Below are 26,362 nucleotides of genomic sequence, written 5' to 3' on the forward strand. Positions count from 1 at the left end.
TTCAATCATAATTGAATGTATCATCTCCGGGCAACATTTGTGACCAAGATAAGCACTCCCTCTTTTGGTGCCTATTCGCCCATGTGAACTTGTATTTCCCAGTCTTCAAGAAGTTTACCAGTTTCCATTGAAGCATTTGCCTGTAAAGTTTGCAAAAATGATGCGTCGCTTTGTTGCCCTTCTCTCGATGAATGGAAAGTTAGCAGCTGCCGTTCACATCCACCTTCCCATCCAAGTTTCACACGTAGCAGTCCAGTGAATTCCTCAGTCACCAACAATGGACCGGCCTTCACTAGCTGCCCAACCTGGAGATCAGTTTGCAAAACTTCTGTCGCGGAGACTTCTTCTGTGGGTTGATCATCCACTCGTTCAGACTGCAATGATAAAAGAGATTGGCTCTCCATTTGCTGCCCATATTGAAACAAGGACAGATGCATTTGGTTTTCATCTTTCAATGAGAGCAACAATGGTGTTTCTCTTGGCTGGATCTCCCAGTTAGGTTGCCGTGTTTGCTGTTTGTCACCAGGCAATGATAGAAATGGTGCCAATGGTGTCAGTTTGTCCTCCTCCAATTTTAATTTCTGTATCTCCAATCCAAGCCCATGTTGCAACATTAGGTCTCCATTATTAGAAAGGAGGCCTTCACTCACTATTTCCAATGCATTTACAGGCACTTTCTGTGCCCTGTATAATGTGTCCAGTTTTGGATCTGTATTTAACTTGGTGGAATTCAGAGATGTCAGGTGCAGAATTATCCCATAATTTTGAGTCAGGGCCCGCGAACGATTCCGACTTGTGCATCTGGTGTTTGGCAGACCATCAGTGGCCTGGGGACAATATGGCGAGGAGCACCTATCAATTGGCCTGAAGGAGGAATTACTTTGAACTTCACAATCATTGGCACTCTGAAGTCTTGTCTGAGGCACTCTGGTGCTACACTGCGGTGCGTAGGTACCGAGCTGTGTTGCCAAGGTGAGCTCGTTTGCTTTTATAATTTCCTCCGTATCATTGGAATCGCACTTTAAAAGATCTACACCATCCATACGAAGAACTTGCTCGAATTGAAAAGCATCCTTCTTTTTATAACCCGTGACCAGCTGTAGTGCTGGTGATGATTGTTTCAACAAGGCACGCTTATGCGAAAGGATCTGATCCAAATTCTGTAATGAAGACGTGTGTACAAATTAAGTTAATATTCATTTTCTAAATTGAGTATCTCGTGATTGTTTAGAAATATTTAGTTCAGGGAGTCAAACATTAATGGCAATCACTGGCCCGAATTTTGCGGTCAGCGGCGAAGCAATGGCGCTCGCCCCGAAGAAAGCTGTCCAGTGACCTCGCGACAGGCAGGAAAGCAAGAAATGAGAACCTGCTTTTATCCAGACTTTTTCAAAACGTTGGCAAGCAAAACAAAGATTGGGGCTCTCACATGGGGATAAGGTAGAGCCTGAAATAAGCATGAACAAGCTTTCAAAAGAATATATAAAAACACATTTAACTTTCTTAAAAATTGTAATTTGTATCATAATGGAGAAAATTGAACCTCCACAAATATAAAAAATAGTTGTTCAGGGCCATAACATTTGTTTAGCAGTCAATACGCTGTTAAGGAGCGTGCGGCAAACCAGACTCCCCACCCACCCTTTCCTCCAACCACTGTCTATCCCACCTGTGACAGAGACTGTAATTCCTATATTGGACTGTTCAGTCATCTGAGAACTCACTTTTAGAGTGGAAGCAAGTCTTCCTCAATTTCGAGGGACTGCCGATGATGAAACCTATCTAATAAGGTCTAATATTTGCTTTTGTATGAAGGTCCAATATTTAATGGGGTATTTAACAGCGATATTACCGCAAAGTTACCCAAGTTTTTGGCAGTTTCCCTGATTACACCGATTGCCGGCAGTGTGGGGAGAGGGGAGAGGGCACACGCAGCCAGTGTTGGAGCAGTCAGTGACTAGCCCTAACTTCAGATTTCCTGTGTTTAGATGTGTATGCGCTACATCCTGAAGTTGCATTCAGTTTCAGAGGGTTAATAACGGCGAAACTGTTATTACCCACTGCAAATAACCACCCATTATGTTGCAAAAATGTGCCCCAGAAATGTTTTCTTTTGTAGAGAGCAATGTTTTCTCCAGAGTTATATTTTTTCCCTCTGTTGGAAACCTGCCATACCAATTCTTGGAGCTTGTAAGCTGCAGCTTCGCAGTCACAAATCTGACTCCCATTTTAGTCCTTCATGGTTCTAAACGCTGATCTTGGAGCAAAACTAAAATCAATACGAAGTAATTGCGTCATGCAGCTTACTGATGGGGGGGGGGGGGGGGGAATATTTTGTGGTTTTATTCTTCAAAACTTAATTTATACTTAAAGTGTGTCCTTTGACGGAAGTTATAGCAGATGCATTCTTTATAATCTACCAAAATTCTCTGGACTCTGGGGAGGTACCAGCGGATTGGAAAGCAGCTAATGTAACGCCTCTGTTTAAAAAAGGGGGCAGATAAAAGGCAGGTAACTATAGGCCGGTTAGTTTAACATCTGTAGTGGGGGAAATGCTTGAAACTATCATTAAGGAAGAAATAGCGGGACATCTAGATAGGAATAGTGCAATCAAGCAGACGCAGCATGGATTCATGAAGAGGAAATCATGTTCAACTAATTTACTGGAATTCTTTGAGGATATAATGAGCATGGTGTATAGAGGTGTACCGATGGATGTGGTGTATTTAGATTTCCAAAAGGCATTTGATAAGGTGCCACACAAATCTTACTGCAGAAGATAAAGGTACGCGGAGTCAGAGGAAATGTATTAGCATGGATAGAGAATTGGCTGGATAACAGAAAGCAGAGAGTCGGGATAAATGGGTCCTTTTCAGGTTGGCAATTGGTGGTTAGTGGTGTGCCACAGGGATCGGTGCTGGGACCACAACTGTTTACAATATACATAGATGACATGGAAGAGGGGACAGAGTGTAGTGTAACAAAATTTACAGATGACACAAAGATTAGTGGGAAAGCAGGTTGTGTAGAGGACACAGAGAGGCTGCAAAGAGATTTAGATAGGTTAAGCGAATGGGCTAAGGTTTGGCAGATGGAATACAATGTCGGAAAATGTGAGGTCATCCACCTTGGAAAAAAAAACAGTAAAAGGGAATATTATTTGAATGGGGAGAAATTACAACATGCTGCGGTGCAGAGGGACCTGGGGGTCCTTGTGCATGAACCCCAAAAAGTTAGTTTTCAGGTGCAGTAGGTAATCAGGAAGGTGAATGGAATGTTGGCCTTCATTGCGAGAGGGATGGAGTACAAAAGCAGGGAGGTCCGGCTGCAACTGTACAGGGTATTGGTGAGGCCGCACCTCGAGTACTGCGTGCAGTTTTGGTCACCTTACTTAAGGAAGGATATATTAGCTTTGGAGGGGGTACAGAGGCGATTCACTAGGCTGATTCCGGAGATGAGGGGGTTACCTTATGATGATAGATTGAGTAGACTGGGTCTTTACTCGTTGGAGTTCAGAAGGATGATCTTATAGAAACATTTAAAATAATGAAAGGGATAGATAAGATAGAGGCAGAGAGGTTGTTTCCACTGGTTGGGGAGACTAGAACTAGGGGGCACAGCCTCAAAATACGGGGGAGACAATTTAAAACCGAGTTGAGAAGGAATTTCGTCTCCCAGACGGTTGTGAATCTGTGGAATTCTCTGCCCAAGGAAGCAGTTGAGGCTAGCTCATTGAATGTATTCAAATCACAGATAGATAGATTTATAACCAATAAGGGAATTAAGGGTTACGGGGAGCGGGCGGGTAAGTGGAGCTGAGTCCACGGCCAGATCAGCCATGACCTTGTTGAATAGCAGAGCAGGCTCGAGGGGCTAGATGGCCTACTCCTGTTCCTAATTCTTATGTTCTTATTTTAAGATCACCAAAATACTAATAATTAGCTGCTCAGATCTTCAACAGCTGCAGACATATTGAAGCTCGATTGGAAAGAATGTGCGTGTGAAGGTTTTGTGTGGCTGTCAGCATTCAGATACCTGCAGCTCGAACCTTGAACAATTGCCACTGTGCTCATTCCTACAGCAAATGGATTTAAATCATTAAACCCCTTTCCGTCTGCATTGTGGGGGAAAACGTTTAGTGAGCTCCCGGAATCAGGGTTGCATCAAACCAAATATATAATTTTCTCAAAAGGCAAGTCTAGCCATCAGCTCCTTTTATTGTCAAAGTTTTTGAAGAATTATGAACCTGATCCTGCATATAATGCAGATTATAGCTGACCAAGGATCACTTCATGTTCACACAATGAAAAATTGGGGAACAACTGCTCCTATTAGTGTATAGGAAAACACTTCTTTCAAATATTACTAACCTAACTGAATGGTGATCTGATCCAGGTGTTTAAAATGTTAAAAGAATTTGATAGGGTAGATACTGTAATGTATTTGCTTCATGGGTTCTTTGCTTAAGAATTCATAGCAACACATTGCTATTAAGAACTAATTGGTTTATTAGCAAAGGTTTAACAGTCACACGACACATAACCGGTTCATCCACCAGGCTCACAACCACCTGCCTCATCGTGGATTCCCCGAACCCAACTGGCTGGGGTTTTATTGAGTCTTGTGAACATCACGTGACTGGCTGAACCACTCACAACTCAACAGCTCCACAAACCTGTGAACATACACGCAGTAGCATACAATACAGATGCAGTTTGAACCTCCCTTATCTGGAACCCTCGGGACCAGGCCTGTTGTGGATAAGGGATTTTTTTGGACGAGGGGTGGTCACGTTAAATTGGATGGTACAGGTACTGAGCAAGGGGGTATCGGGGCTGGCTGGCTTGGGGCTGGGAGTGTGACAGAGAGATCATCGGGGGGGGGGGGCGGTGGATCGCGGGTTCAGGCCAGTGATTGCAGGAGTCGGCAGCGAGGAAGGACTTCAATTTGTTCATGTCGGAGTTCTGCACATCCGCCACCTGAAGGCCAGGAATGGTTCTGGGCAAGGGAGTCCTGGGCAAGGGAGTCCTGGGCAAGGGAGTCCTGGGCAAGGGAGTCCTGGGCAAGGGAGTCCTGGGCAAGGGAGTCCTGGGCAAGGGAGGTTCAACCTGCACCAACTTTCCATCTCAGCTGGGCAGTCGTGCAGTTCTCTGTCGATCCCACGCAACCCGGGACTGGGTTTTTCAACGTTAAATTTCACGCAAGCTCAAAACTGTGAAGGGGTCGTGCACCCCCCCCAAAAAAATGAGGAAGATTTAGGGTACTGCGGAATCCACAAATATATGGGAAATTGCAGCTATAAGTATATCCTGCCACCCTCATTCATTCATCATATCAGTGCAACAAGGCAGGCGGGCAATTAACAACAAGGATAATTTCCTACTCAGAACTAAACCATTTCCTGCAACTTCCGATTGTAGGTAGATACAAAAACGATTTCCTCTGGTGGGTGAATCCAGAACAAGGGGACATAACCTTAACATTAGAGATAGGCCATTCAAGAGCAATATCAGCAAGCAGTTTTTCACACCAAGGGTGGTACAAATCTGGAAAACTGTAGTATAAAAGGCTGTGAATGCGAAGACAAACGGAACTTTCAAGACTGAGATAGATAGGTATTCGTATCGAGGGATTATGGAGCACAGGTGGGTAAATGGAGTTGAGTTGCAGATTAGGCTCGAGGAGCTGAACAGCCTCCTCCTACATAACAAAACATAAGAAATAAGAGCAGGAGTCGGCCATACGGCCCCTCGAGCCTGCTCCGCCATTCAATAAGATCATGGCTGATCTGATCTTGGCCTCAACTCCACTTCCCCGCCCGCTCCCCATAACCTGCCCATTCCAAACTTTACTATGTAACCTATTTTAGGTGTGCAAAAACACTCTTCAGCTCTGGATAAATATAAACTGAACATACCAAAGATTGCGGTAGTGTTCTGTGGTGCTTTATGTAACTGTATGCCACACAGCAAAATATTCCCGTGATTATTGCTCCAAACAATACAAACGCCGTTAGTAGAATGACAGTCAATGTTCTTTCTGCAAAAAAGTAAACCAAATACTTTAATTATTGGAGCAGAATAAATGGCTCTGGCTTGCAATGTTTACATCCACACAATCTCAATTCTTTGCTTCTTCGGTTTAATAATTCATGGATCTCTGGGAGCAGATATGGAATAGAACCTTCCCACACTTTTTAAATTATATTTAATTTTGGTTATCTTTTTAGGCTTCCCAGGCCGAGCGCGCCAGTCCCTGGTGAAATTAGTATGCACAGACCTCTCTCCATACAGTCCTTGATCCAATAAATGGGGGGAATCACAAGAGTGGCCCACAATCACTTAACCACATCCCCATTTCCACTCAGATGCAGTTTAACTCCTCCCCTAATGGTACTGCACAATCCACTCTCATAGGTGATACGTCCTTACTATACAGTATAAATGCACACGAGGCCCATGCTTGAGAGGTCAGTCTGTGACCTGTCCTTTATTTCATAGCACTCAAGTGAAGGAAGTGGGTGGAGCTTCCCCTCTTATATCTGAAGGTCTAGGTTAGGAGTGTCTCCCACAAGTTCACCACCTAGTGGTCACAGTGTACAACTTAGGTCAGATTATACATGGGTCTCAATGCTGGTTGAATACATGACATCACCTCCCCCCCCCAAAGTCTTATTGGGATCACAGGTTGAGTCTCTGGTGGTTTACGCTCCCTTGTAGAGCGCCTGAGTTGGGGCTCCGGTTGTTGGGCGCTGGCCTGAGTGTCTGCTGTTTGGGGTGCCTCAGGCCTGTCTGGACTGCCCACAGTGACTGGGCTCTCCTCCCTTTGGTTCCGGTGTTCAGTCACCTGTGGTGGAGTGAACTCTACATCGTGTTCTTCCTCTGCTTCTTCTATGGGGTTGCTGAACCTCCTTTTTGTTTGATCCACATGTTTGCGGCAGATTTGTCCATTGGTAAGTTTAATTACCAGAATCCTATTTCCCTCTTTGGCAACCACAGTGCCTGCGAGCCATTTGGGCCCTGCAGTGTAGTTGAGGACAAAAACTGGGTCATTTACATCAATACATCGCGCCCTCGCATTCCTGGCATGGTAGTCATATTGCGACTGGCGCCTGCTCTCGACAATTTCTTTCATGGTGGGGTGTATAAGGGATAACCGGGTTTTGAGCGTCCTTTTCATTAGCAGCTCTGCGGGTGGAACCCCCGTGAGCGAGTGTGGTCGGGATCTATTGGCCAACAGGAGGCGTGATAAGCGGGTTTGTAGGGAACCCCCTTGGATTCTGAGCATCCCGTTTGATTATCTGCACTGCTCGTTCTGCCTGGCCGTTTGAGGCCGGCTTGAACGGTGCCGTTCTGACATGGTTGATTCCATTGCCTGCCATGAAGTCCTGGAATTCAGTGCTTGTGAAGCACGGGCCATTGTCGCTGACCAAGATGTCCGGTAGACCGTGGGCGGAGAACACTGCCCGTAGACTTTCTACCGTGGCAGAGGATGTGCTTGAATTTAAAATGTCACACTCGATCCATTTGGAGTAGGCGTCTACTACAACCAAAAACATTTTCCCCATGAAAGGACCTGCGTAGTCCACATGGATGCGTGACCAAGGCTTGGCGGGCCATGGCCAGGGGCTAAGGGGGGCTTCCCTGGGCGCATTGCCCAGCTGGGCACACGTGTTGCACCTGCGAACACAAAGTTCCAGATCTGCGTCTATCCCTGGCCACCAAACATGTGACCTGGCAATTGCCTTCATCGTGACAATGCCCGGGTGCTCATTGTGGAGTTCTCTGATGAACACCTCTCTGCCCATCTGGGGTATGATTACGCGGTTTCCCCACAGTAGGCAATTGTCCTGAATCGAGAGTTCATCCTTGCGCCTGTGAAATGGTTTAAATTTCTCAGGGCATGCTCTGTACGTGGCTGCCCAGTCCCCATTCAGGACACATTTCTTGACTAGAGACAATAGCAGGTCTCTATTTGTCCAGACTTTAATCTGACGGGCTGTCACGGGTGAGCCTTCGCTTCCGAAAGCTTCAACAGCCATGACCATCTCAGCACCATGCTCGGTAGCCCCCTCAGTGGTGGCTAGTGGGAGCCTGCTGAGTGCATTGGCGCAGTTTTCGGTGCCCGGTCTGTACCGAATTGTGTAGTCATCGGTGGCTAACGTGAGTGCCCACCTCTGTATGCGGGCCGATGAGTTTGCATTTATGGCCTTGTTGTCGGCCAAAAGGGACGTTAGGGGTTTGTGATTTGTCTCCAACTCAAATTTCCTGCCAAACAGGTACTGGTGCATTTTCTTTACCGCATATACACATGCGAGCGCCTCCTTTTCTATCATCCTGTAACCCCTTTCTGCCTGGGACAGACTTCTGGAGGCATAAGCTACCGGCTGTAACTGACCCTTGGCATTGACATGCTGCAACACACACCCGACACCATAGGACGACGCGTCGCATGTTAACACAAGTTTCTTACATGGATCATATAGCGTTAACAGATTGTTGGAACATAACAAATCGCGTGCTCTATTAAAAGCCCTTTCCTGGCTGTCCCCCCAGACCCATTCGCGACCTTTGCATAGGAGCACGTGTAGCGGCTCTAGCAGCGTGCTCAATTTGGGAAGAAAGTTACCAAAATAGTTCAGGAGCCCCAGGAATGAACGCAGCTCCGTCGTGTTACGGGGTCTGGGTGCTCTCTGGATCGCTTCCGTCTTGGACGCAGTCGGGCTGATCCCGTCTGCTGCTACCCTCATTCCCAGGAATTCTACCTCTGGAGCTAGGAAGACGCACTTCGCCTTTTTCAGTCGCAGCCCTACCCGGTCCAGTCTGCGTAGCACCTCCTCCAGGTTGTGGAAGTGTTCTTCAGTATCGTAACCCAAAATGAGGATGTCATCCTGAAAAACCCCCGTCCCTGGAATCGACTTGAGGAGGCTTTCCATATTTCGTTGGAAGATCGCGGCGGCCGAGCGAATCCCGAACGGATATCTGTTGTACTCAAACAACCCCTTGTGTGCCGTGATGGTGGTCAGCTTCTTCGACTCACTCGCCAGCTCCTGGGTCATGTAAGCTGAGGTCAGGTCCAATTTTGAAAAATGTTTGCCACCGGATAGCGTCGCAAAGAGGTCCTCCGCTCTTGGTAGCGGGTACTGGTCTTGGAGTGACACCCAATTGATGGTGGCCTTGTAATCGCCACATATCCTGACCGACCCATCCGCCTTGAGCACCGGCACAATCGGGCTCGCCCAGTCACTGAATTCGACTGGCGAGATGATGCCTTCCCTCAGCAGGCGGTCCAATTCGCCTTCTATCTTTTCCCGCATCACGTACAGCACCGCTCTGGCCTTGTGGTGTACTGGTCTGGCGTCCGGGTTTATGTGAATCATTACCTTGGCCCCCATGAAAGTGCCAATGCCGGGTTGAAATAATGAGTCAAATTTGTCCAGGATCTGTGAGCATCCACAGAGGAAATTGCATTGACATCGCCCCATTTCCAGTTCATGACAGCAAGCCAACTCCTCCCCAGTAGTGCGGGACCGTCCCCCGGGACAATCCAGAGTGGCAACCTGTTCTCCGAATCTTTGTGGGTCATGACTACCGTGGCGCTGCCTTGCACCGGAATGATCTGCTTTGTGTAAGTCCGTAGCTGTGCGTCAATCGGCGATAATTTTGGCCTCCTGGCCTTGGACGCCCACAACTTTTCGAACTGTTTGATACCCATCAGAGACTGGCTGGCCCCCGTGTCTAGCTTCATTGATACTGGGATGCCATTGAGGAGCACTTTCATCATTATCGGTGGCGTCCTGGTGTATGAACTGTATACATGCTCCACATGAACTCGCTGAACTTCAGCTTCCAGCGATTTCCCCCAGCGTTCATTTCTGCAGGTATTTTGCTCACCTCTGCAAACTCTGGCTGAGTGTGTGCCTCCATGCCTCCAGCATGAGCTGCTGTTTGAAACAAAAGGTCCCTTGCCAGTCGATCATCCCTGACTGCCCCTGTTATTGCTCTTGAGTGCGCCATTAACAGGTGTTGATGGCCCCATTACTGGCCGCATTGTCCCTTGCAATGACGTGATTCGCTGTTTAGCTTGCCATTGTCTCTGTCGGACTCCCCCTCTGGGTTCGACTACATGTTGGGACATGCCTGACTGCCCTTGTCTGCCTGGAGAACTGTGTGCTGCTTTAACAATGTTGAATCTCTGTCCCAACCATTCCTTAACACACTACCTCTCGTCTGTTCTGCTAGTGGCCATGCTCGCGTGGTTTAAATCCCAGTTTCTTGTCGCCATTGATACATCCTTACTACACAGTATAAATGCATACGAGGCCCATGCTTGAGAGGTCAGTCTGTGACCTGTCCTTTATTTCATAGCACTCCAAGAGACGAAGGTGGGTGGAGCTTGCCCTTTTATATCTGAAGGTCTCGGTTAGGAGTGTCTCCCACAAGTTCACCACCTAGTGGTCAGTGTTCTCACAGTGTACAACTTAGGTCAGATTATACATGGGTTACAATGCTGGTTGAATACACGACAATAGGGGATTATAGCAATTAGTCTATCCCACCATTCTCATTCATTCATCGTATCAGCTCGATGCCGAAACTAGGCACATCGGCAATTAATGAGGTTACTTCCCCACTCGGAACCCTTTCCTGCAATTTCTGATTTTAACCGTAGGCTTCTGCAGGTAGTCGCAATCAATGTCCCCTTTCATTTTTTGCTGGGGTGCCATGCGGCCAATTCAAAATACCACGCCTGCGTGGTTTTTCCTATTTAAAAGTTGGTGAGCCTGCTTTGGGGAACCGCCGAGTGTGGCACGGCCACGCAGCTTCAAAGAAAAGAAAGACTTGCATTTATATAGCGCCTTTCATAACCACCGGACGGCTCAAAGCACTTTCCAGCCAATGAAATACTTTTGGAGTGTAGTCACTGTTGTAATGTGGGAAACACAGCAGCCAATTTGTGCACAGCAAGCTCCCACACACAGCAATGTGATGATGATCAGATAATCTGTTTTAGTGATGTTGATTGAGGGATAAATATTGTCCCCAGGACACCGGGGATAACTCCCCTGCTCTTCTTCGAAATAGTGCCATGGGATCTTTTACACCCACCTGAGAGAGCAGACGGGGCCTCGGTTTAACGTCTCAACCGAAAGACGACACCTCCGACAGTGCAGCACTCCCTCAGCACTGCACTGGGAGTGTCAGCCTAGATTTGTTTGGGCTCGGATCTCTGTAGTGGGGTGGGGGGGGGGGGGTCGAACCCACAAAAAGGGAACATTGGTTGAGATGCCCCTCCTGCGAATCGGGATCCGATTTCGTCAACAAGACCCTGATTGCATTTTAACCGGGGCATGAACGGTGAAGCCACTGTGCTTTCCTGTCGGGCTGAAGCAGGTTTGCAGCTGGTCTGCAGACAGAAGAAGCCCTCCACGGGAAGTGTAAAGCTTCCACTTGTGGGGCCAGGAGGAGTCGGAGTCGTGTCACATACACAATCCTATTTGCAAACATTCTCACCTTGCAAAGTTTGGATGCAGAAATGGGCAGGCTGACTCTTTTTTGAAAAGATTTCCTTTCTTAAGCGGAGTTCCACGGAAGCACAGTATTTAGTATGGGGCTCCAAAGATTTGATTTTCAAATATCCACTTTTATTTAATGCATAAAATACCTGAAAATAAAAATAGGGCATGTTATTCTTCCAACGCACGGATTATCAGCAGCACGGGATCGACTGAAATTACTGTTTAAGTTTAACTAGAATGGCAGCATACTTTACCATTTTATTTGTGAGCGATTTGTTAAGCTGCACTTCATATTCAATAACAGCAAAAATGTCTTCAATAGAACGTTGCACTCCCTCTTTCGGTGGCACTCTCGGTAGATCCACCCAGATACTCATGCTTCTAACGCCTGCAGTGTACTTCACTGCTGGGGCTCCAATTACCGCTGAAAGAGGCACGTAACTTTATATCAGGAACGGAAAACATTTCACGCCAACATGACAAAGATCATCCAAATATGTGGCTGTGTTCATTGATCATTCACTGAAAGCTTCCAGTCAAGGTAGAGCGATTACCAATAAATTAATCAAATGCCAGGATGTATCGTTGCATAGATCACTAATGAGGACAAATATGGAAGCTGGAGTACAGATCTGGGTAACTTATCTCCAAACAGGTATTGTTGTTTGGTTCCAGAGAAGGATATACTTGCAGTGGAGGCAGTTCAGAGAAGGTTCACGAGGTTCATTCCGGAGATGAGGGGGTTGTCTTATGGGGAAAGGTTGAGCAGGTTGGGCCTGTACTCACTGGAGTTTAGAAGAATGAGGGTGACCTTATTGAAATGTAAGATTCTGAGGGGGCTGGACAGGGTAGATGCTGAGAGGATGTTTCCCCTTCTGGGGGAATCTAGAACTAGGGGGCAGAGTTTCAAAATAAGGGGTGGCCCATTTACATAAGAACATAAGAATTAAGAACAGGAGTAGGCCATCTAGCCCCTCGAACCTGCTCCGCCATTCAACAAGGTCATGGCTGATCTGTCCGTGGACTCAGCTCCACTTACCCGCCCGCTCCCCGTAACCCTTAATTTCCTTATTGGTTAAAAATCTATCCATCTGTGACTTAAATACATTCAATGAGCTAGGCCTCAACTGCTTCCCTGGGCAGAGAATTCCACAGATTCACAACCCTCTGGAAGAAGAAATTCCTTCTCAACTCGGTTTTAAATTGGCTCCCCCGTATTTTGAGGCTGTGCCCCCTAGTTCTAGTCTCCCCGACCAGTGGAAACAACCTCTCTGCCTCTATCTTGTCTATCTCTTTCATTATTTTAAATGTTTCTATAAGATCACCCCTCATCCTTCTGAACTCCAACGAGTAAAGACCCAGTCTCCTCAATCTATCATCATAAGGTAACCCCCTCATCTCCGGAATCAGCCTAGTGAATCGTCTCTGTACTCCCTCCAAAGCCAGTATATCCTTCCTTAAGTAAGGTGACCAAAACTGCACGCAGTACTCCAGGTGCGGCCTCACCAATACCCTGTACATTTGCAGAAGGACCTCCCTGCTTTTGTACTCCATCCCTCTCGCAATGAAGGCCAACATTCCATTCACCTTCCTGATTACCTGCTGCACCTGCAAACTTTTTGGGATTCATGCACAAGGACCCCCAGGTCCCTCTGCACCGCAGCATGTTGTAATTTCTCCCCATTCAAATAATATTCCCTTTTACTGTTTTTTTTTCCCCAAGGTGGATGACCTCACATTTTCCGACATTGTATTCCATCTGCCAAACCTTCGCCCATTCGCTTAACCTATCCAAATCTCTTTGTAGTCTCTCTGTGTCCTCTACACAACCCGCTTTCCCACTAATCTTTGTGTCATCTGCAAATTTTGTTACACTACATTCTGTCCCCTCTTCCAGGTCATCTATGTATATTGTAAACAGTTGTGGTCCCAGCACCGATCCCTGTGGCACACCACTAACCACCGATTTCCAACCCGAAAAGGATCCATTTATCCCGACTCTCTGCTTTCTGTTAGCCAGCCAATTCTCTATCCATGCTAATACATTTCCTCTGACTCCACGTACCTTTATCTTCTGCAGTAACCTTTTGTGTGGCACCTTATCGAATGCCTTTTGGAAATCTAAATACACCTCTATCCACCATGCTCGTTATATCCTCAAAGAATTCCAGTAAATTAGTTAAACATGATTTCCCCTTCATGAATCCATGTTGCGTCTGCTTGATTGCACTATTCCTATCTAGATGTCCCGCTATTTCTTCCTTAATGATAGCTTCAAGCATTTTCACCACGACAGATGTTAAACTAACTGGCCTGTAGTTAACTGCCTTTTGTCTGCCCCCTTTTTTAAACAGAGGCGTTACATTAGCTGCTTTCCAATCCGCTGGTACCTCCCCAGAGTCCAGAGAATTTTGGTAGATTATAACGAATGCATCTGCTATAACTTTCGCCATCTCTTTTAATTCCCTGGGATGCATTTCATCCAGACCAGGGGACTTGTCTACCTCGAGTCCCATTAGCCTGTCCAGCACTACCCCCCTAGTGATAGTGATTATCTCAAGTTCCTCCCTTCCCACATTCCCGTGACCAGCAATTTTTGGCATGGTTTTTGTGTCTTCCACTGTGAAGACCGAAGCAAAATAATTGTTTAAGGTCTCAGCCATTTCCACATTTCCCATTATTAAATCCCCCTTCTCATCTTCTAAGGGACCAACATTTACTTTAGTCACTCTTTTCCGTTTTATATATCGGTAAAAGCTTTTACTATCTGTTTTTATGTTTTGCGCAAGTTTACTTTCGTAATCTATCTTTCCTTTCTTTATTGCTTTCTTTGTCATTCTTTGCTGTCGTTTAAAATTTTCCCAATCTTCTAGTTTCCCACTAACCTTGGCCACCTTATACGCATTGGTTTTTAATTTGATACTCTCCTTTATTTCCTTGGTTATCCACGGCTGGTTATCCCTTCTCTTACCGCCCTTCTTTTTCACTGGAATATATTTTTGTTGAGCACTATTAAAGAGCTCCTTAAAAGTCCTCCACTGTTCCTCAATTGTGCCACCATTTAGTCTGTGTTTCCAGTCTACTTTAGCCAACTCTGCCTTCATCCTACTGTGGTCCTCTTTGTTTAAGCATAGTACGCTCGTTGGAGACACTACTTCCTCACCCTCAATCTGTATTATAAATTCAACCATACTGTGATCACTCATTCCGAGAGGATCTTTTACAAGGAGATCGTTTATTATTCCTGTCTCATTACACAGGACCAGATCTAAGATAGCTTGCTTCCTTGTAGGTTCTGTAACATACTGTTCTAAGAAACAATCCCGTATGCATTCTATGAATTCCTCCTCAAGGCTACCCCGTGCGATTTGATTTGACCAATCGATATGTAGGTTAAAATCCCCCATGATTACTGCTGTTCCTTTTTCACATGCCTCCATTATTCCCTTGATTATTGCCCGCCCCACCGTGAAGTTATTATTTGGGGGCCTATAAACTACGCCCACCAGTGACTTTTTCCCCTTACTATCTCTAATCTCCACCCACAATGATTCAACATTTTATTCATTAGAGCCAATATCGTCTCTCACAACTGCCCTGATATCATCCTTTATTAACAGAGCTACCCCATCTCCTTTCCCTTCTTGTCTATCTTTCCGAATTGTCAGATACCCCTGTATGTTTAATTCCCAGTCTTGGTCACCCTGTAACCATGTTAAGACGGAGATGAGGAGGAATTTCTTCTCAGAGTTGTGAATTTTTGTAATTTCCTACCCCAATGAGCTGTGGAGGCTGGGTCATTGAACAGATTTTTGAACCATAAGGGAGTCAAGGGTTATGGGGAGCGGGCGGGGAAATGGAGTTGAGGCCAAGATCAGATCAGCCGTGATCTTATTGAATGGCGGAGCAGGCTCCTAGTTCTTATTTTATGTTCTAAAGGGCAGCAAACACCAGATCAGGAATTAAGGCTTTATATTATTGGCAAAAACTTACAGAATTGAACTTTTTCTACTTTGGTAGGAGGATTATTTCCCCGCTCAATTTTCTAAATATTTCAAATGAGAGCCCTAAACTGATAAGCAGGCTATTTAACTTTGGCTGTGAACACTGGCGGATGCAGATATCATTAACATCTTGTTTTCTTTTGTTAATGTTTAACCTACATCCTCAACAACAGAAAACAAGATGGGAGAAGAATGTTTTCCACCCCCAGAGCAGAGGATACATGGAACAGATTGAATCTATGTTAGTTCAGCTATTTCAACAAAAAAAAGTTTTGGATAAAAACTTAGTTAGGAAAGGGATTGACTGCAATGATCAAATATTTTATGGAGCACATGTTTCTACCATTGTTGGGGCTAAGGAATACATTGCATACACGAGGCGGATTGTCAGGGTTCAATAATGGAAATGTGCGATATTAATAATAATTTTTATTTATATAGTGCCTTTAACATTGTAAAACGTCCCGAGCTGCTTCACCGCAGTGTTACGTCACAAAAGATACATTTGACACCAAGCTACAAAAAAAAATTAAGGCAGGCGAAGAGGCAGGTTTTAAGGAGCATCTTGAAGGAGGAAAGAGAGGTAGAGAGGTGGAGAGGTTTAGGGAGGGAGTTCCAGAGCTTGGGGCCCAGGCAACAGAAGGCACGGCCACCGATGGTTGAGTGATTATAATCAGGGATGGTCAAGAGGCCAGAATTTGAGGAGCGCAGACATCGTGTGGGTTTGGAGGAGATTACAGAGATAAGGAGAGGCAAGGCCAGGGAATGATTTGTAAACAAGGATTAGAATTTTGAAATTGAGGCGTTGTTTATCCGGGAGCCAATGTTGGTCAGCGAGCACAGGGGTGATGGGTGAGTGGGACTTGGTGCGAGTTAGGACACGGACAACGGGCACAGAGGGTGATGGGTGAGTGGAACTCGGTGCAAGTTAGGAGACGGGGCAGTGAGCACAGGGGGTGATGGGTGAGCGGGACAGTGCGAGTTAGGACACAGGCAATGGGCACAGGGGGTGATGGGTGAGTGGGATTCGGTGTGAGTTAGGAGACGGGGCAGTGAGCACAGGGTGATGGGTGAGCGGGACAGTGCGAGTTAGGACATGGGGCAGTGAGCACAGGGGGTGATGGGTGAGTGGGACAGTGCGAGTTACGACATGGGGCAATGAGCACAGGGGGTGATGGGTGAGCGGGACAGTGCGAGTTAGGACACGGGCAGCTGAGTTTTGGATGACCTCAAGTTTAGGTAGTTAGGGATGGAGAGATAGATATTCTAGAATTGTGGTTGAAGATCTTTGGTGGGGATCAGGGAGTGCAGAATGGAGGTCCCTCAGGTCATTGCATAGGTGGAACAGAATACGCCGCGAGGATAATTGTTAACTTTGGAAGAAACAGGTTGAAGGCTAAACAGCATTTTACAATTCTGAGCTTTTGTATGTCTCTCAAGACCTTCTCACAACGGTTCCTTCAGCACTGACTGAAGTCCTCGCCGTTGAAGACGATGCAAGCTACTCATTTGTATGTGAGGAAGCCATACTCACTCTTGTCCAAAGGGCAGAATCGCTCTGATAAGGCCCATGTTGAATTGGTGTTTTTCGACACTGCCATAACTCTTGCATAGTACCAGTTGTTCTCCTGCGCAATCTCATTGGTTAAGTCACAATAGTGTGCAGTGATGTGATGACATTCAGGTTTATTTTTCCAGATTTTTTCTCCATAGCTGTAAAAGGAATGGAGTGTTTTAGGAAACAAATATACAGCCTGCTCCTCTTAGTTCTAAATTGCTTCATTCTATAAAGGTCATCATTCTGTACAGCGTCTGAGACAGGGAGCATGTGTAATTAGCAAGTGTGAAATGTCTACAAACCGAAATCAACGAGAGGGGATGGTGAGGTCTTCTAGATTTCACTTTGTAAATTAATCTTTGAGATCTTTTGGTACAATTTGCTGTGGTAGCCTTATATTATTCAGAACTTACTCAGGGTAGCAAGAAAGGCCGAATGGCCTACTCCTGCACTGATTTTCTGTTTCTATGAAAGGAATTTTAATTTTTTTTTTGCTGCAAACCCCTTCAGTCCTGTCCAAAATTCCTCCTTCCTCTCCTGAAGGTGTTGACAAAGGTGGGACATTGCCGAGTTAGTCAGGATTCATTTGTGTCATTTAATCTCTCCTGCCTTCCATCCAATCACAGGCCTTCCCTTCCCTCCCCAATTTTCTCTGTCCCCAACACTTGCTTAAAAACCTGTTACCTCTCGAACTTTTTCCAGTTCTGACGAAGGGTCATCGACCTGAAACATTAAAGCTGTTTTTCTCTCCACAGATGCTGCCTGACCCACTGAGTATTTTTGGTTTTAATTCATTTGTGCGAGCAGAGATGAAAGCTGGCGGACGATGGGATGAAGGAGACCATCACAACTACCCAAATCCAATCACCAACCAGCATCTGCTCGTGATTCAGGGGGTGACAAGATAGTTATCAGGGACAAGAATGCTGGCTAAATTTCCCCATCCCTCACCCGGGGACATGGCGTCCAATTCGATTGGTCCTACCAATCATCGTCATCATCATAGGCAGTCCCTCAGAATCGAGGAAGACTTGCTTTCACTCTAAAAGTGAGTTGTCAGGTGACTGAACAGTCCAATACAGGAATTACAGTCTGTGTCACAGGTGGGACAGACAGTGGTTGAAGGAAAGGGTGGGTGGGGAGTCTGGTTTGCCGCACGCTCCTTCCGCTGCCTCTGCTAACTTAACAATGATCCGGGGTTAAGCTTGGATTGTTCCCAGACTGTATGGGTCAGAGACAGAAACTTTATCCTTCAATTTAACCTAACCAACAGCAACGTGTATTTATATAGCGCCTTTAACATAGTAAAACGTCCCCAGGCGCTTCACAGCAGTGTTACAAGACAAAACAAAGAAATTTGATACTGAGCCACATCGGAAATTATGGCAGGTGACCAAAAGCTCGGTCAAAGAGGTAGGTTTTAAGGAGCATCTTGAAGGAGGAGAGAGAAAAAGAGGCAGAGAAATTTAAGGAGAGTTCCAGAGCTTGGGGCCCAGGCAACAGAAGGCACGGCCACCGATGGTGGAGTGATTATAATCAGGGATGCTCAAGAGGGCAGAATTTGAGAGGGGAGGTTGTGGTACTGGAGGAGATTACAGAGATAGGGAGGGGCGAGGCCACTGAAGGATTTGTAAACAAGGATGAGAATTTTGAAATTGAGCCGTTGCTTAACCGGGAGCCAATGTAAGTCAGCAAGCACAGGGGGTGATGGGTGATCGGGACTTGGTGCGAGTTGGGACACGGGGTAGCGAGCACAGGTGGTGATGAGTGAGCGGGACTCGGTGTGAGTTAGGACATGGGGCAGTGAGCACTGGGGGTGATGGGTGAGTGGGACTTGGTGCGAGTTGGGACACGGGGCAGTGAGCACTGGGGGTGATGGGTGAGCGGGACTTGGTGTGAGTTAGGACACGGGGCAGCGAGTACAGGGGGTGATGGGTGAGTGGGACTGGGTGCGAGTTGGGACACGAGACACAGGGGGTGATGGGTGAGCGGGACTGGGTGCGAGTTGGGACACGGGCTGCCGAGTTTTGGACGACCTCATGTTTATCCAGCAGAAACTTGGTGGATTTGGGCCTGTACTTTCATTTCACAACCTGATCCACTGAATCAATGGAGCTTAAATCGGGCAGAGAGTAAAACAGGCATCTGGCCCGCCCCATTAACTTAAAATCGGGGTTTGGATTTCTGAGTCAATTGGGAGGATATCTCGTAAAAGATGTCAAACAATCTATTTATTATGGAGAAAGCCAATCATTTCCTGCTGGCTTTTTTTGTGACCTTGAGGAAAAGCCGGGAATTTACAGGCATCCGCCAATCTAAAGATAAAACAACCACCCGCTAATTAATCAGGCCATGTACACAAGAGGAATTACCTCCCCTCTTAACTGATCCAAGAATACTTATAGAATTTAGATCCCAAGGTCACCAAGGGTTAAAGAATAAACATTACGACCACATCATTGCCCAACACTGCTGCACTTGGAAAACAAGACATCTTCCTATTTACCATGAGCAATGCCAGGGGAAACATGCTCAGGTAAAATAAATTCAAGCTAGTTGACTGTTGGCAGTGGTCCAATCTGAGGGTTCTGTTAATGAACAAAACACTCGAGCTTAATTTCTGTGGTTTATGGTGTGAGCAAATTTCAAATAGTTTCTGATCAGCTGGCTGGCAGTTAACCAATAACCTCGGTGTTGTGGCAAACCTGCGCAATAGATAAGTCACATTTTCCTGTAATTATATTTCCTGTTTAGAACAATGCCCAGTAAAAAAATTTTTTTTTTTTTTAAAAAGCTATTTAATATTTCAGTTAAATAAACAGAATTAAATAGTAACAGTGGGATATCTCTCAAGATTCTGAGGGGGCTTGACAAGGTAGATGCTGTAAGGGGCTAAAATACCGTCACCAAAGTGGAAGTAGACATTCACTTATATGCATGTAAAGCCCGCTTATAAAACTCACTTACAAATGGGTTTTAAAATGGAGAACAGCCAAAATGCAAAGCTTGCTGGTAAATGAACCATAAGTAACCAACAGTGCGTTGACCCCGAGCACAGACAAATAGAAGATGGAGACAACACATTCAGTACCGAACACTTGTCAAGGGCAGTAGAGAGTCAGCTGTTTGGGAACATGGGTTATAGCAGCATGGGAACGGGATGGTACTGACGGGTAGTTTTGACTCGAGTTCTTGGGGGAGGGATAAGGAGGCACACCCTGGGAAGCAAGGTTAATCAATAAGTCATGAGGACTGAGGCCGTAAACACCACTGAACCACACATTCCATAAGACCGACAGGTGATGGGAGATAGACAGGAGGGGGGAGCCACTCGGAGCAAGTCTGATAAGGGTCAACGAATCAATGTAACTTCGCTGATAAGCAGTCGGCCAATCGGTGGTTTTGTAGGAGGGATGCACACCTCAGAAAATGTATAACTGTCGATGTAGAAACCTCTGTTCTTCGAAAGTTCATCCGTGAACGCTTCCCCTTGGATAAAGACCGGTTGAACCGAGGTTTTGTCTAAGTGATTCCGTGGTCGCTATACGGGCAGGGATACAGACAGGCGAGGATAGGGGTGGGAGTCGACTCCTTATATCAGAGAGTCCACCTTGAAGAAAAGTATTTTTTTTTCCCCAACAATGCAGAGAGGATCTTTCCCCTCGTGGGAGAATCTAGAACTAGGAGGCATAGTTTCAGAATAAGGGGTCGCCCAATTAAAGCGGAGATGAGGAGGAGGCTTTCTCCTGCTCCCATTTCTTATATTTTTATGAATTTCTTCTCTGAGAGGGTCATGAATCTGTGGAATTCTCTGCCCCAGAGAGCTTTGAAAGCTGGGTCATTGAATATATTCGATGGAAATGGGCAGATTTTTGAACTATAGCGGAGTGAAGGGTTATGGGGAGTGGGCAGGGAAGTGGAGTTGAGGCCAATATCAGATCAGCCATGATCCTATCGAATGGCGGAGCAGACTCGAGGGGCCGAATGGCCCACTCCTGCTCCTATTTTCTTATGTTCTTATAAACACTTCGCCTATCGGGATCTTAGAAGCAGCTGCAGAGTCCCTGTGGTTTCAGGGTTATTCTGGAGTTCTGTAAACTCCAAACTAGGCAGCAGTTTGCTGACAAGGTACACTGGGACAATGTCAGGTTAGGGGATAGAGCAAGGCCACAGTACTGCCTAGACTGACATCTAAAAAGGCAAATGAAATACAGTAATAAAGTAATGCCTTCTTTCGGATGAGATGTTAAACCGAGGCCCCGTCTGCTCTCTCAGGTGGAAGTAAAAGATCCCACGGCACTATTTCGAAGAAGAGCAGGGGAGTTATCCCGGTGTCCTGGGGCCAATATTTATCCCTCAACCAACATCACTAAAACAGATTATCTGGTCATTATCACATTGCTGTTTATGGGAGCTTGCTGTGCGCAAATTGGCTGCTGCGTTTCCCACATTACAACAGTGACTACACTTCAAAAGTACTTTATTGGCTTTGTTGGTGAGCACCATCGGAGCAGGCCGGGGAGCGGGGGGAGCAGTGTGACGGTGTACCACTCCAGGGAGCAGCACGTGCTGGAACAGGAGAGCAACGGCAGTGAAGAGTGACGTCACCAAGATCCAGGTCGGTGATTGGAGCGTGGGCAGGTACAGCAGGAGCGGCGAGGTCGGGGCGAAGGAGCGGCGAGAGATTGTAGAGGGATGTGATCAGGACCCGAGTGAGGCGAGAGTTCGGGGCCCAGAAGAGGCGAGGGCCCAGGGGCAGCACGGGCCCAGCCCACACTGCGATGTGTGTGTGCACTAGGTCTGAGCAGCAGAGCTGGTCTCCAGTTGTCCTGGTTAACCCTTGCCACTGGACCAAGACCTCGCTCTGTCAAGCCCGTGTGGTGGCTGGTGTGCAACGGTCACCCCACGTTAAAACAATCCACCCACAGGCATCTTCCACCCTTCAGGGTGTAGTTCGGGATCCGGAATATTGAAACACCTGTGAACTTTTTCACGTGGAAGCAAGTCATCCTCGACTCAAGGGACTGCCTATGATGATGATGATGATGATGACTGTAAAGCACTTTGGGAGATCCTGAAAAGCCACAGTTAAATGCAAGTCTTTCTTTTCTTTGCTGTGAGGAATAGAATTTACAATTATCATCTGTCAGTGGCATCAAGCGATACTATTATAGTACAATACCAGTGAAGTTATCTCCACAAGGCCCTAGTACCACGGGTTGAAGTGTGCACTCCTATTTTTATGAAGTGAAAAGGTGGCATGTTTGATGCAATAACCCTGTGTAACTATAAGAACATAAGAAATAGGAGCAGGAGTCAGCCATTTTGCCTCTCGAGCCTGCTCCGCCATTCAATAAGATCATGGCTGATCTGATCATGGACTCAGCTCCACTTCCCTGCCCGTTCCCCATAACCCTTTATTCCCTTATCGCTCAAAACTCTATCGCCGCCTTAAATACATTCAATGACCCAGCCTCCACAACTCTCTGGGGCAGAGAATTCCACAGATTTACAACCCTCAGAGAAGAAATTCCTTCTCATCTCAGTTTTAAATGGGTGGCCCCTTATTGTAAGACTATGTCCCCTAGTTTTAGTTTCCCCTATGAGTGGAAACATCCTCTCTGCATCCACCTTGTCGAGCCCCCTCATTACCTTATATGTTTCAAAAAGATCACCTCTCATTCTTCTGAACTCCAATGAGTATAGGCCCAACCTACTCAACCTATTTTCATAAGTCAATCCCCTCATCTCTGGAATCAACTGAGTGAACCTTCTCTGAACTGCCTCCAATGCAAATATATCCCTCCTTAAATACGGCGACCAAAACTGTACGCAGTACTCCAGGTGTGGCCTCACCAATACCCTGTACAGTTGTAGGACTTCTCTGCTTTTATACTCTATCCCCCTTGCAACAAAGGCCAACATTCCATTGGCCTTCCTGATCACTTGCTGTACCTACATACTAACTTTTTGTGTTTCATGCACAAGGACCCCCAGGTCCCTCTGTACTGAAGCACTTTGCAATTTTTCTCTATTTAAATTATAATTTGCTTTTCTATTCTTTCTGCCAAAGGGGATAACCTCACATTTTCTGCTGTCCAAATGTCTTATCTACTGTTTCTTTTCCCTGTTCATACAGTTAGGTTCAGTATCACAACTTACATCAGGTACTCAACGTCGTACATGGTTTCCCGAGGTCCTTTCTGCGACCACCGGAGAGTATTATTGAAGTTCACAGAATCGAACAGCACCCAGTTTGGTTCAGGCAACTTAATCGATGCAAAGGACCCTAAAAAAGGTGAACAGTTTAAACTGCAAGAACTTTAGCCAATTTGGATCACTAAATTTCCAAAGGTTTCAGTTTCATTCCCTTTAAAATCCAACGTAAAAGGTCAAGCAACAAATGACAGTGGTTAAAAGCTGCCAAGGCCCCAACTGTCATCTTTCAGAGGCCCCGTCTGCTCTCTCAGGGGGATGTAAAAGATCCCATGGCACTATTTCAAAGAAGAGCAGGGGAGTTATCCCCGGTGTCCTGGGGCCAATATTTATCCCTCAATCAAAGTAACCAAAAAAAACAGATTATCTGGTCATTATCACATTGCTGTGTGGGAGCTTGCTGTGCGCAAATTGGCTGCTGTGTTTCCCACATTACAACAGTGACTACACTTCAACAAAAAAAAGTGCTTCATTGGCTGTAAAGCACTTTGGGATGTCCCGAGGTCGTGAAAGGTGCTATATAAATGCAAGCCTTTCTTTATTTCTAACTACTCTGTACTGAAAGTGCCCCCTCCCCATACACATTGGAGCCAATGCAATTTACCCTTGGGAAAAAGTTTGTGACAAGCTCCAATTAATTGGAAGATTTTGGAGTATTTGCAGCACAAGAGGGTGTGGCTTGGGTTCCAGCTCTCAGGAAATTGGGAGTTCAGCTTCCTGGCTGTAGGTGGTGGGGTCAGGCCACAAAGGGAATTCATTGCAAGCAGCAGTCGCTCATTCTCAGCCTCTTACCTGCACACAGGGAGATCGGAGAGAAATAGAAGCATGCACACCCTCATCAGATATTGTTAAAAAGTATTTTTGATCACGAAGGAGCTAACTTTTGCACATAAAAATGGGAATGGGGAATTACATAACTGTAATTTAAACAATGCGATTCCTCCATGATGCACTGCTTCCATGGATAAATAACCAGCATAACTGCTTTTATATTTTATCACATTATTCCCTTTTAGAATTACCTTTACTTCAACCATAGGTTTGGCTGGTTATCCGACACAGCATCAGCCCCACACTCTACTTTATTTCGGCACATGTATTTACATCGGTAAAATAGTCAAAGGCACAATGAAATGTGCAAAACACATCAAATAATAAACTGTCGCCTCAAATAAAATGACGATTTAAAAAAAAAATATATATATATATATATATATTGTAAGAACTGAAAATACTTACCAGTGAAAGAAAGGATAAGTGTTGGGAGCCACCACAGCCACATTGTGCAGTCAAATGATCTCACTTCAGCGAACCACAAGTTTAATTTACATTCAACTAACCACAGTCGAAGGTCATTTGTGCAGCGTTCCTGCCTGGAATGAAGCCGAGAAGGCGAGAAGCCAGGGTGTCCCCGGTATTGGCAGAGCTTTTCCCGCACCTTTCCGTCAAGTGCTGTTCCCCAGCAGCACAAGGGCAGGTTGGGCCGGGCAGTGGGCTCCGCTGGCTGAGCCTGAAGGCATTGCCAGCTCCTGGTTTGTGAGCAGGATGTTGTTGGCACCTGGATCGGATACTGGTCTGACTACATTCGTGTACTTACCCCAGCTTCTGACGATAGAAAAAGGCGGGATTCCAACTACAATTAAAGTTACATACTTCCTTATCTGGAAACCTTCTTTACGAGAAAGGTGGAGTTATTTTTAAACTCCTCACTCTGCAGCCTTAATGCTGCAAGTTTATAAAACACTCATTTAGGGTTAAGATGAGAAAAGACAGGAAATCTACTTTCAAAAGAACAATTCATTAACAACACAAAATAAATCACAAAGGGTCACCGACCTGAAACATTATCTGTTTCTCTCTCCACAGATGCTGCCTGACCTGCTGAGTATTTCCAGTTTTTATTTATAATTAATTACAAACATTGCAGTACATACAATATACGGCCCAGAAACAGGCCATTCGGCCCAACCAGTCCATGCCGGCGTTTATGCTCCACTCCAGCCTCCTCCCATCTTTCCTCATCTAAATCTATCAGCATAACCCTCTATTCCCTTCTCCCCCATATACTTGTCCAGCCTCCCCTTAAATGCATCGATACTATTCACCTCAACCCCTCCCTGTGGTAGCAAGTCTCGCCATTCTCGGGGTAAAGACGTTTCTCCTGAATTCCCCATTGGAGTTCTTGGTGACCATCTTATTGATGGCCTCTAGTTTTGACCTTCCCCACAACTGGAAACATTGTGCTGTAAATTCCGGCCTCGCCGGGTGCATAAGGAGTGCTGGAGGTGCCGTCATTCAGACGAGACGTTGAACCGAGGCCCCGTCACAACCATCTCAAAGTGCTTTACAGCCAATGAAGTACTGTTAAAGTGTAGTCACTGTTGTAATGTGGGAAATGCAGCAGCCAATGTTCGCACAGCAAGCTCCCACACACAGCAACGTGATAATGACCCGATAATCTGTTTTTTTGTTCAGTTGATTGAGGGATAAATATTGGCCCCAGGACACTGGGGATAACTCCCCTGCTCTTCTTCAAAATAGTGCCCTGGGATATTTTATGTATATCTGAGAGAGCAGACGAGGGCTCGGTTTAACGTCTCATCTGAATGACTGCACCTTTGACAATGCAGGGCTGCCTCAGCACTGTAGTGCCAGCCTGGATTTTTGTGCTCAAGTCTCTGGTGTGGGACTTGAACCTACAACCCTCTGACTCAGAGGTGAGTGTGCTGCCCCCTGAGACACATCACCCTATTCTCCCCAATCCTCATTCTGTCTTTGAAACTTTCGGGATTTGGCTTGAATCGGAGAAAGCAATGAAAACTTCAGCTCCTCCGCAGTCATTACATTAATCCTCACCCGATTCCAATCCCAATTCTTTTGCATACAACCCTAGAAAAAACTCTCGTCGCTTTCAACTGCACTTTCAAACATACCCTCCATTAGTCACAATTCTACAGCTACCAATTTACTCCCTAATCCCCAGCCTCTTCTTTAAGATCCTTCTTAAAGCTCACTCTTTCACAAAGCTCTTTGGTCACTCTTCCACCTATCTCCTTTGGATTGGCA

At 46.0% G+C, this 26,362-nt stretch overlaps 1 protein-coding gene across 1 annotated transcript; it reads right to left on the minus strand.

The window, feature by feature from the left end:
* LOC139279260 (uncharacterized) lies at positions 1-24,842 on the minus strand. The gene is made up of 7 exons (XM_070898387.1): positions 24,536-24,842; positions 23,243-23,369; positions 17,053-17,235; positions 11,773-11,959; positions 11,514-11,664; positions 5,918-6,039; positions 1-1,160 (listed from the first exon to the last, which is right to left on the minus strand). Exons 1-7 carry the CDS (start codon positions 24,576-24,578, stop codon positions 72-74), a joined length of 1,902 nt encoding a protein of 633 aa, XP_070754488.1. The 5' UTR covers positions 24,579-24,842; the 3' UTR covers positions 1-71.
* Positions 24,843-26,362: the final 1,520 nt, after the last annotated feature.

This window comes from Pristiophorus japonicus, chromosome 14, assembly GCF_044704955.1.
Source record: "Pristiophorus japonicus isolate sPriJap1 chromosome 14, sPriJap1.hap1, whole genome shotgun sequence".
Taxonomy (NCBI): domain Eukaryota; kingdom Metazoa; phylum Chordata; class Chondrichthyes; family Pristiophoridae; genus Pristiophorus; species Pristiophorus japonicus.

Coding starts and splice junctions, on each gene's coding strand:
- LOC139279260 (XM_070898387.1), bottom strand. CDS start 24,578: ATGTGGCTGTGGTGGCTCCCAACACTTATCCTTTCTTTCACTG. Junction 11,665..11,772: donor AATCGCTCACAAATAAAATG/GTAAAGTATGCT, acceptor TTTTATTTTCAG/GTATTTTATGCATTAAATAA. Junction 1,161..5,917: donor GAACACTACCGCAATCTTTG/GTATGTTCAGTT, acceptor TCTTCATTACAG/AATTTGGATCAGATCCTTTC.